Source organism: Monodon monoceros, unplaced genomic scaffold, assembly GCF_005190385.1.
Source record: "Monodon monoceros isolate NGI ecotype Baffin Bay Population unplaced genomic scaffold, NGI_Narwhal_1 Super_Scaffold_16, whole genome shotgun sequence".
Lineage (NCBI taxonomy): Eukaryota > Metazoa > Chordata > Mammalia > Artiodactyla > Monodontidae > Monodon > Monodon monoceros.
Window position 1 is genome coordinate 2,933,889 of NW_021703772.1, and position 10,267 is coordinate 2,944,155.

Sequence of the window (10,267 nt, forward strand, 5' to 3'; positions counted from 1 at the left end):
GCGCAAGCCACCAAGGCGCCCAAGGGCCATCCCCTGAAGTCCCTGCAGGACCCCCGCCCCTGTGGGCCCCCGTCTGGGGACCTTCATTTTGATGAAGAGCCTTTGTTTAGAAGCAAATCTCCCCAAGAAACAGGGGGGGTCCTGGCTCTCGCTGCTCGCCTCCCTGGGAAGCCCTACTGCCCCCTCTGCCCCCAGCGCCCAAGCGGGTGGGAGGACCCTCTCTCCTCCCGCCACGCCCCACCCCCTTCCCTCAGAGCCTCTGAGTGCTGCCCTCCTGGGGCTGACACAGGAAAAGCTGGGTCTCCTTTGTCCCCAGAAACAGTCTTTGGAAACAAGGTGCCAACGTAAGGCTGGGGGCAGGGAGAGCAGACAGCCCACCCGAGGCAGCCCCATGTGCCCGAGGCCCAGAGAGGGTCGGCTGCCGGCCGTGGTCACACAGCTGTGGGACAGGCAGAAGCAGGCCTCCCAGGGCTGGGCGCTGACCCCACCTCAGGCCCTTTGCTCTGTGCTGCCCACCCTCTGCAACAGCCTCAGCTTCCTGGGCCTCCGTGTCACCCTCACCTGTGCAGGTCCTCCAAAAGCCACCAGTGGGACACACAGCCAGGGGCGGCCAGTATTCAGAGAGCACGGGAGTTCTCTCAAGGCTCCCCCGGCCCTGGGCTCCTTCCTCTGAGGTCTCAGACACCCCACAGGCAGTAGAGCTGCTTCTCCCATCCATACAGGCTTCCAGAGGCCCAGCCCTTCCCGCGGGTCAGCTCAGAGTTTGGCGTGGTGGCTGCGGAGACCAAGGCTGTGTCCTCTGACGTCCCCTGGTGGCCCGAACCCAGCCCAAGCCCTGGAGGGGACGGCGACACTTTGGTTCACAAACCACAGCGAAAGGGGGCCGTCCCCCGGGGCGGGAGCTCAGCCGGGCCTACTCCAGGTGCGCCAAGGGGCGGCTTAGGGCTCCTGGGTGGGCCCGAAGGGCTGGGTCCACTTGGAGACATCCAGGAAGACGGCGGAGGCCCCATGGTAGAGCCAGAGGCGGGGCAGGGCGCCGTGGCGGGTCCAGGCGTCGCGCCGGGGGTCGTAGGCCTCCATCTCCACGTGGTAGTCGCCGTCCATGCCCTGCCAGCGGCCGCCCGTCACGTACAGCTCATCCCCCAGCGACACCAGCGCCCCGTTCTCATGCAGGCTGTGCAGGGACTGCACCTGTGGACAGTCCTCGGTCAGTGTCCAGTGGGCGACTGGAGGGTGGTGGTGACGGTGCCCTCGGGGTGGGACGGGGGGACATGCAGAGAGGACGGCCCGCACCCCATCCAGGGCACCAGCACACCTGCTGCCTGGGACCTCACCCCGGCTGCCCCTCCAGGACCCCTCAGACTCTCCCTTCAGTGGAGAGACCCCACTGCTCCCCTCTCCACCCTACGTCTCCCAGGATGATGTTTCCGGCCCCCTCTTTCTCTCTTAGGCCTGAATTTGCTCACATCTGAAGCTGGGGAGTCAAAGGGGGTGGGAGATGTGGAGGCCTGACCCCAGGGCTCCCTCCCAGGGTGAGGGCTGGGCTGAGCTTCTGATTCTCGGCGGTTCTCTCTCGGAGGGAACAGATGTGGCCTCAGCCCTGACTGGTGCCCCATGGGACCCATTGCTCTGCCCCTGCACCCCTTGCCTCGGCCCGTAGCCTAGGGGTGCCCTGGATGGGGGCTGCGGGGTGAGGGTTAAAGATGTGGGCCCTTCTGGAAGAGCCTGGGAGGGCAGGAAGAGAGAGGTCTTGGGCGGCAACCCCCCAGGCCTGGGAAGGACCAAGTGGAGCCCCGCACAGCTGGGACCCAACCCAGAACCACGCTGTGGGCTGGGACGGGCCCGGCCGGCGGGACCCAGGAAGAGAGTGTCAGCCTGGAAGGTCCTCCCTGCACCTGTTCTGCCACTGTAATGGGGGCCTCCGGTCAGCTGAGCGCTGACGCCAGGGGCCAGCTGCGGCCAGCAGGATCACAGAGGCCTTGCTGCTGCCCTGCTGGCCCTGCTAGTGCCGAGGCCACCACGGGCTCCGGGCACTGTCCCTCCCCCTTCTCGGGAAGAAACAGGGGGAAAGGCCAGGGCTCCGTTGCCCCCAGGGCTCCACCCACCACGCCCTCCCCTGGGCCTGATGGAGGAGGGAGGGAGTAGCGGCAATGGGGGTGGGGGGAACGGGGTGCCTAGGAATGGCTGCTCCCCGCCCCCACAGCTCAGGAATCCCCTCCCTGGCTTGACCACCCCCAGGGCCGGGAGACTCACTCCCCCTCGGGCCCGGCCGACACCAAGAGGGAAGTGCTGTCTCTGAGTCCACAGGTCCCTGAGTACTGAGCCCGGTTTTGCCCCCTGAGGAGGACAGGCGCTGTGTGCTGGGGACAGAGCATCCTCCGTGACCAGCAGCCCGAGGTTCTCGGCGCGCTCATGCTCAGGGGGGCTCTGGGCTCTTGTGTCTCCATTCACTGTCCCCACCTCCCTCGGTGGCGACACCCCCAGACCCCACCGTCCCCAGGCCTGCTCTCTGCAGGGTCGGGGGTCCAGGTGGGGGTTGCCCTGGGAGGTGAGGCTGGCTCACCTTCTGCCACAGGTTGGCCCCGGGGTCGTACACGTAGACCTTCTTGGTATTGTCCCCCACCAGGTAGAGCGCCCCGTGCAGCGCCGTGCAGCGCGGCGAGGACAAGTACTTGGGGAGGAAGGGCGAGGCAACCACGCTCCACGCGTCTGCGGGGACACGCCCCAGCCCGTGTCACCGTGTGGCTGTGCGGCCAGGGCTCCCGAGGGGGCCCAAAGCCTGGCACAGAGTCTAGAGCCCACGCTGGCGCCCACTGTGCCTTGGGGGTCCGGGCCACTGCTCGTCCCCAGGAGGCCAGTTCCAGCCAGATGCAGCAGCCAGACAGCTTTCAGTCCCAGGGCTGGGCTTCCCTGTCCCCCGCCCTGGGCACTCTGCCCCCAGCCCCCTATACCTCTAGGCTGGGATGGAGCTGTGGCTCTGAGCTGGTGACCCCCTTTGTCCCCTGCCCCCTTGGTCCCCTGCCTTCCTTGACTGTCCCATCTGCCGCTGATGGGGCCATGGCCGCCCGCACCCTGACCCTCTCGGCCTCACCTACCCCTGGGGCCTCCACCCTCCCACTCACTGAGGTGGGATCCCACTTGTGCCCTGCCCCCGGGTCCCACCTACCCCTCGGCCACACTGGGAGGGACTGGTGGCCCGGCCCCGGCCCCTCCCTGTGCCCCATGCCCCCTCTCCCTGACCTGTGACGGGATTGTAGCACTGCAGAGCCAGGGCGTTGTACTTGCAGGCGCTGGAACCCACCAGGTAGAGCCTGCCCTGGCAGCCGGCCGCCGAGAAGTTGCTGACGTACTTGAGGGCTGGGCTGATGGGCATCCAGGTGTCCGTGTAGGGGTCGTAGCTCTCCACCTCTACAGCATCCAGAGTGGTGCCTGCAGGGGAAAGGGGTGGAGGTGTCAGGGCTGCAGGGGCTAGGATGAGGGAAGGCTCCTGGAAACGTAGGGTCTGGGGCCCTGTAGAGGCCGCAGGGACCACTCCGGGCGCCCCAGGAGGGGAAGGGCACGGCCTTGAGAGGCAGGGGACTTATCCTCATTTTACAGAGAGCGAAGCTGGGGCTCGGAGAGGTGAGGGTGTCTGCCCAAGGCCTCACCTCCAAGAAGTGGCATGAGGGTGGGCACCTGGACCCAGGACCGCCCGACTCCAGAGTGGGCAATGGGTCCTCACGGTGAAGCCCAGCCTCTCTGAACCTTTCAGAGCCCAGGGCCCTTGGAGAGGTGCCCACGGGGCCCTCAGGAGGCCACCACCCCCTGACCCCTCACATGGTGGGGTCCTTCCGTGGGAGAGAGGAGGTCAGTGTGGATGGAGCTATAGGCAGCACCTCCGCTCTGGATGTGACAATGACATAGACCAGCCGTGGGTGGGAGGGCTTCCTGCTCTCCCTGGAGCCCACCTTGGGCTCTGAGAGCCTGGGGACCCTGAGCTGCCCTGGGCCCTACGCATGCCCCCTACACTTGGGTCAGGGATACGGCAGCCACTGAGGGCAAGGGGGCTGGCCAGGACAGGTGGGGCACCTAGGACGGCCTCAGGGCCAGCTTGTCACCTCCAGAGGCCTTGGGAAACTCCCACACGCATCTCATGTCTCAACACTCATCTAACTGTTAGCGTCTCCTTGCAGCAGCTCCGGGGTGTAAGGGGGATAAGGTGGGCCCTGGGCTCAGGCTGAGGGGCATGGTGTGGGCAAAGGTGACAGCAAAAGGAGGCACGGTGGGTCCCCTCACCCCAGGGACGTCACCGAGGAGGTGACCCCAAGCTGAGGGCTGAGCCCAAGTTTCTGAGATGGGAGTGGTCTCCCTGCTGGCAGCTCGAGGCCCCAGCTCCTCATGGGTCCCTTTCGGGGACTGACTCGTTGTCCTGTTCTTGCGTCCCTGGAGAGCACTGAATCTTCCTGGGGCCAGGTACCAAGGCTCCCGTCTGAGCCTCACCCCGGATGCCCAGGGAGCAGGTGGCCCAGGTGTGGGGGCGAGAGGCTGCCAGGAGGCAGAGGGCGAGGAGGGGCCGGAAGGAGGCAGGAGGCGAGGGGAGGGAGCCTCACCGCCAATGGCGTAGATCTCCCCGTTGAGCGCCACGCTGGCGTGGTTCGTGCGGGCCTTCAGCATGGGCGCCACAGGCCTCCAGGCTGCCTCCCTCAGCGGGAAGCACCAGGCCTGCGTCGTGGACCAGGTGTCCGTCTTGGTGCCCCGAGAGCCCCCTGCCGGGAGAGGCTCTGTCCACTCGGGCGCCCGCCAGCCTGGACTCTCCAGGACCCCGCCCCCTTCCCCCCACGCCAGGCCTCCGTCCTGCGGGACACTGGGCGGGGGGCGGCCGTGGTGGCGCAGTCTTGCCGTGTGACTTGGACACCCCAGAAACAAGCGGAACATGATCAGTGGTTTCAAACCTCCACCAGTGGAAGCTTGCTTCTCAATCAGACCTTACAAGGACCCTCAACTTCTAAGACATAAAACAGAAGACTGACCCCGGCACCCTCCATCACACAGCTCCTTCTGGGGAGGCCCCGGCTGTAGGACAGAACCCAGAACGGTTCCCTGCACCCTCGTGTGGACTGTAAATGTCCTTGCTTTCACAAGATGGAAAGGTCTGGAAGAGCCTTGACTAAACGGGCAGGGATCCCACTGAGCGCAGGGCGGGGTTGGTTCTCACGGCCATTACATTCAGGGGTCAGATCTGCTCTGTGGATTAAGCTGCTGGGAGCCTGGCTCAAGGCGGGTAGCGCCCGCCTGCCCACCTGTCACGTAGACATCGTTGTTCAGTGCCGCCAGAGAGAAGCCCCACTTGTGGTAGTCAGGGAAGTCTGGGAGCGCCATCCACCTCTCTGGCAAGAAGAGAGAGGGGTCAGGGTGGCTGGGCTCACTACGGGGGCCTCTCCTCCCCGCTCTAGTGCAGAAATGTCCCCTCACCGGTGGGGAGGGCCGAGGGGCGGGACTCAGCTGGGGGCAGAGGTGGGGGAGGACACCTGGTGGGTTGAGGCTCGAGGGGGCCCCGGGTGCTGCGTGGGCATCAGCCTTGGCTCCTGGAGACCCCTGGTGCCCCACACCACCCTCAGAGCCCAGCACCCAGACTGGACACCTGACTGCACCCAGGGTGTGCCGAGAAGTGGTCCAGGCTCCAGAGGCCAGGTCTCACCCCGGCCCTGCAGCAGATCCCACTGACCCCCGATGGCCCTCTTGGGCCTGAGTCAGGTCCCACCTCAGTCAGATGGGGGAATGGGTTAAGGGGCCTGATCACTAGCCACAGGTGGGTTATGACACCAGCCTCATTCATTCACTCATTTCTCATCCGTTCATTCATCCTGAGCACCTTCCGTGCCCACGGGCAGTGTGGAGATCAGGCTCGGCCATGTAGCGGGCAGAGCGGGTCCAAACCCCAGCTCTTCTGCACCGGCAGCGTGGCCTTGGATAAACCGCAGCCTCGGTTTCCTCGTCTGTAGAATGGGGCTAATTCCCATCTCTCGGGGGTGTGGGGACTACAGGAGACTCGTCTGTCAGACGGCAGCTGCTGTTAAAAGTACAGTGTCCCTAAGGTGAGGGATGGGGTAACGCACCCGCGCTGGACCTGCCTTCACAAAGCTACATGAGGTAAACTGAAGCGAGAGATGAGAAAGTGCTTTGAAAAAACCAAAATGAGGCAATAAGTGTGGGAATGGTTAAGTCCTATAATGGACACATTTTGGGTGCTTGTGGTAGGCTGTGGGAGAGACCTGGGCCTCGGGGATGTTCCTGGGAGGACTTTGTTTACTGTTTACGACAGTTTTCAGGACATGTGAAACCCCAGGCTTCGCCGGGTGCCTGCCCGCTGGGCAGGGACTGCGTGTCCCCCTGACTCATGTCTGTGTCACCCCAGGGTGGGGACTGCCCAGCAGTCACCAGACCTTTGCCTGCCAGTGCCCCCCTGCCCCCTCCCCTCGGGGTCTGAGGGACAGCTGTTCCTGGGCTCAGCTCCTGACGTCAGCCCCTAAATCCCTTCTCGTCAGGCCCTGACTTGGGACAGCCGGCCTCGGACTTCCTGGAGCCCGCCAGCCGCTGACGCTATGGGGGTGGTGGCCACCGGCCGAGCGGCCCCAGGACAGCGGCCAGCTCCTCAGTGCTTTCCAAAGAGCTTCCTGGGGCCAGTGTGGCCCCTCCACCGTCCTGCTGCCCTCTCAACCCTGCTTTCTTGTGGTCAGGAGAGGCCCCATCCAGACGGCAGGCCTGGCCCCTCTTCCCATTGGCTCCTTGTTACAAAGGCCATCTCACAGATGAGGAAACCGAGGCTCAAGGAGATGGAGAGACCCGCTCAAAGGCCGGAATCAGAGCCCCACTGGGCCGACCCAGAGCCTGAGCTCTCACTCCCCAGGCTGTCTGCACCCCCGGCCCTCTGTCCTACCCCTGGGACCTGGTTCCACTGGGCGCACAGGGCAGGGGTGCCAAGAGGAAGCAGCGGTCAGGCCACGCTCCCACTCTGGCCAGCGGCCACCTTCCCACGCTGTCCCGTCTGGGAGGTAGGACCCTTTACCCAGGGCCCCAGGGCCCAAAGTTAGGGCTGTGGCTGGAGGGAGAGGGAGCCACAGCGCCCCACATGGTCAGCCCCCCTCCCCTGCGGGGGCCCCGGTTTCCTCTGCAGCCCCCCATCCTGCCCCCGCGCGGCCGGTGGGTGCCCCGCTCTCTGTGCAGCCCGTGTCACGGTGCGGGGACAGCAGGGCCCGTGCCCTGGGCGCCGGACGGTCACTCACTGGCCTCGGGGTCGTAGAAGGCGAAGTTCCCGGGGCGGGGAGCCAGCTGCTCGGCGTCCTCCTCCTCTTCCTCCAGCGCCCGCCCGCCAACCACCACCAGAACCTCCTCCAGCTCCCGCGGGAGGCCCAGCAGCGCCTGTGGGGCCGGGAGGGCTGGGGTCAGAGGCGCCCGGGCGCCAGCAGGCCCCTAAGGTGGCTTCTGCAGCTGGGGGTGGCCGGGGTGTTTGGGGACAGCCGTGGGCCCTCCGCGTGGCCCTGTGACAGGGCGGGGCGAGCCGTAGTGCGTGCGTGCCCGGGTGTGCTTGTGCGTCGGTGCGCACTCACACGCACACGTCCACACGCCGTGCCGGCGACGGTAAGAAGAGCTCAGGGCCGGGAGAAGCGGGGGCAGCAGGTCCTGGTGTGCCTGCGCGTGAGACCCGCTCGCTTCGAGCGGCCAAGGCCCGTACGTTTCCCCAGCTCCCCACCTAAGCTCCCCGCCCCACCAGGAGCCCAGCTCCCCGAGCCAGCCTGTGGCAGGTCGCGCTGGGATGGCCTAGCAGGAAATGCTGGGATGTTCCTACCTGGGTGGGTAAGGAGCCACCGCCCAGAGCTCCCATGATCCCGGGGTCCCACTGCCTCTCAGACCTGCCCTCCCACCACCCGCCATCACAGGGTGACCACCTAGTGGGCGGGGCTCCTAGCTGGCTCCAGCGCGAGGCCGCCCTCGGGGCCTGGCGGGGCCTGGCGGGGCTGCGGTTAGTATTTGCCACCACACACCCCACCACTGGCCCGAGCCACGTCTTTGTCCCCTGACGTGGCTCCTAAGAAGCCCTTCCGAGCAAGGCTGCCTGGCAGCGGACAGACTTCGGCTCCCCTGGCCCGTCGCTTCATTAGGACCTGTCCACCCACTGGGCCCACCTCCAGCACAGATAGGAAATTGCACCCGATAAATGCTTGAGCAGCTTCCTAAGGGGCAGGTGGTGGCCGACTGCCACGCCTGTCCGTGCTCCTTGCCTGGGCGCAAGCTGTGCCATCTTCCTGTACTATTGTCCCCCTTGCCAAGCTCCTATCCTTCCTCTAAAGCCCAACTCAGATGCTGCCTCCTCCGGAGAGCTCTCCGTGACTGCCTGACCCTCTGAGGATGCCCACAGCCCAGCGCTGGCCTTTCTCATGCTGCCTTAGGTGTGTTTCCAGGTTTGTCCCCACCAAGCTGTGGGCTCCTTCAAGACAGGGGTTGGGAATGACCACTTCTGGGGTCCCTCTCCCCTCACGTCCAGGGTATGGCACACACAGGGGCGCAACCCGTACTTGGGGATGAACTGCGACCCCCTCACAGGTAACCAGCCCAAGGGAGGCAGAGTTGCAAGGTTGGGGACACCCCCATCATGCTGTCTGTCCCCATGCCGGTGGGGCCTCTGGAGCGCCTCTCCCCGCTCCCCACCCGTCACTCACCCCCTCGTGGCCCTGAGACAGGGCCTCCCGACAGGCCTCCGACTCTCGGATCAGCGGCTCCGTGGTCAGCAGATGCTGCACGCGGGGCCGGGGCACGGCGTCCAGGTGCACCAGGCCGAGCAGCTCGGGCAGGTGGGTGGCCCGGGCCTGGGGGTCGTGGCGCACCCAGCGCAGCAGGGCCTCCAGCCGGCTCTGCTCCGGCTGCACCTGCAGCAGGTCGCCGGCCAGACAAGTGGCCAGCCGCTCGTGGGACAGCTGCAGAAACTCATCCTCCTGTGCTACGGCTTCAAAGTTCCCCCTCAGGAAGGCCCAGGCCTTGGCAGCCACGCCCAGCAACCCCTGCTGCTCCCCAAACTCACAGATGCCGAGGCAGTTGGTGGCATCCAGCTGCTGCTGCAGGTAGCGGCCGCAGACCTTCTGCACGGCGGGGAAGTGGAGGCGCGCGGCCGTGCGCGTCAGCGCCTCCACGTTGCCCTGGGTGATGGTCAGCCGGCCCGTGTACACGAAGTCCACCAGCTGCGCCACCACGGCCGGCTCCATGTCCCTCAGCTCCACGCGCGCCGAGAAGCTCTCGGCGAAGTCGCCCGCGAACATGGCGTGGAAGTAGGGGCTGCTCAGTGCCAGGAGCCCCCGGTGGCAGGGCAGCTCCCGGCCACCCACCAGCAGTGTGACGTCTGCCAGCTTGGGCTGGGAGCGCAGCCGCCGCAGGCCATCCAGCATGTCCTGGGCGTGCGAGGGCAGGTGGAAGTCCAGGTCGTCCACGTTCCACACCATGACTGCGCGGCCACCTACTCACGGGCGTCCCCACGGGCTCCTAGGGAGAGGAGCCAGCACGGTCAGCCACGGGGACGGTCTCCTCAGCCCGAGTCACCCATCCACCCGACCGTCGGTCTGAGCATCAACTATGTGTGAAGCGCTTCGCCCAGCCTCTCACCTAAGCCATCCCCATAGCCCTGCAAGGCAGGCAGTGTCTTTCCCAGGTTACAGTGCGGAGGCTGAGGCTCAGAGCGGGCGGGAGACCTAGTCGTGGTCAAGTGATCAGGGCAGGACAGGCCAGCAAGGGAACCAAGCCTCAGCCCCCCTCCATACCTCCTCCTGGAGCGTGGGGATCCCTGTGGACCCCCAAACCCCCAAGCGGCCTCCTCTGCTCCCAGATCCCACCTTGCTGGGGAGAGCATCGGCATTTGAATAGTTTCTGCCCCATAGGTCCTCACTGGCCATGACCTTGCTGGGTGACCTTGGGTGAGCCACGCCCCTTTCTCATCTGCCAGCTTCCTCATCTGCCGAGTAAGAGGCTGGCGGTGAAAGGGGCCGAGGGGTCACGTCCCCACGGCAGCTTGTGCTGTCACGGTGCCCCCCACGTGCCAGGCCCATCCTGAGCTTTGCACAAATACTCATCACTCAGCCCTCGCGGCAACCCCGAGAGCTGGCTGCTGTTTGAGTCCCTTTGACAAGTGGGGAGACAGAGGCAAAAAAGGCTCAGGTCGCTTGTCCAAGACCACACAGCTCAGACATGGGGGAGCCAGGCTCGGGGGCCTGGGCCCTGAACCCCCAGGTTACACGTCGCTGGG

At 65.9% G+C, this 10,267-nt stretch overlaps 1 protein-coding gene across 1 annotated transcript; it reads right to left on the minus strand.

The window, feature by feature from the left end:
• Positions 1-939: 939 nt before the first annotated feature.
• On the minus strand, positions 940-9,470 carry KLHL30 (kelch like family member 30). The gene is made up of 7 exons (XM_029226095.1): positions 8,697-9,470; positions 7,263-7,398; positions 5,280-5,366; positions 4,590-4,745; positions 3,241-3,429; positions 2,564-2,709; positions 940-1,191 (listed from the first exon to the last, which is right to left on the minus strand). Exons 1-7 carry the CDS (start codon positions 9,468-9,470, stop codon positions 940-942), a joined length of 1,740 nt encoding a protein of 579 aa, XP_029081928.1.
• Positions 9,471-10,267: the final 797 nt, after the last annotated feature.

Bases quoted from the DNA above. Each gene is read 5' to 3' on its own strand.
- KLHL30 (XM_029226095.1), bottom strand. From the start codon at position 9,470: ATGGTGTGGAACGTGGACGACCTGGACTTCCACCTGCCCTCGCACGCC. The intron at 7,399-8,696 runs GTGAGTGACGGG...CCGGCCCCACAG, and splicing joins TGTCTCAGGGCCACGAGGGG to GCGCTGCTGGGCCTCCCGCG. The intron at 3,430-4,589 runs GTGAGGCTCCCT...TTTCCCCTGCAG, and splicing joins GGAGATCTACGCCATTGGCG to GCACCACTCTGGATGCTGTA.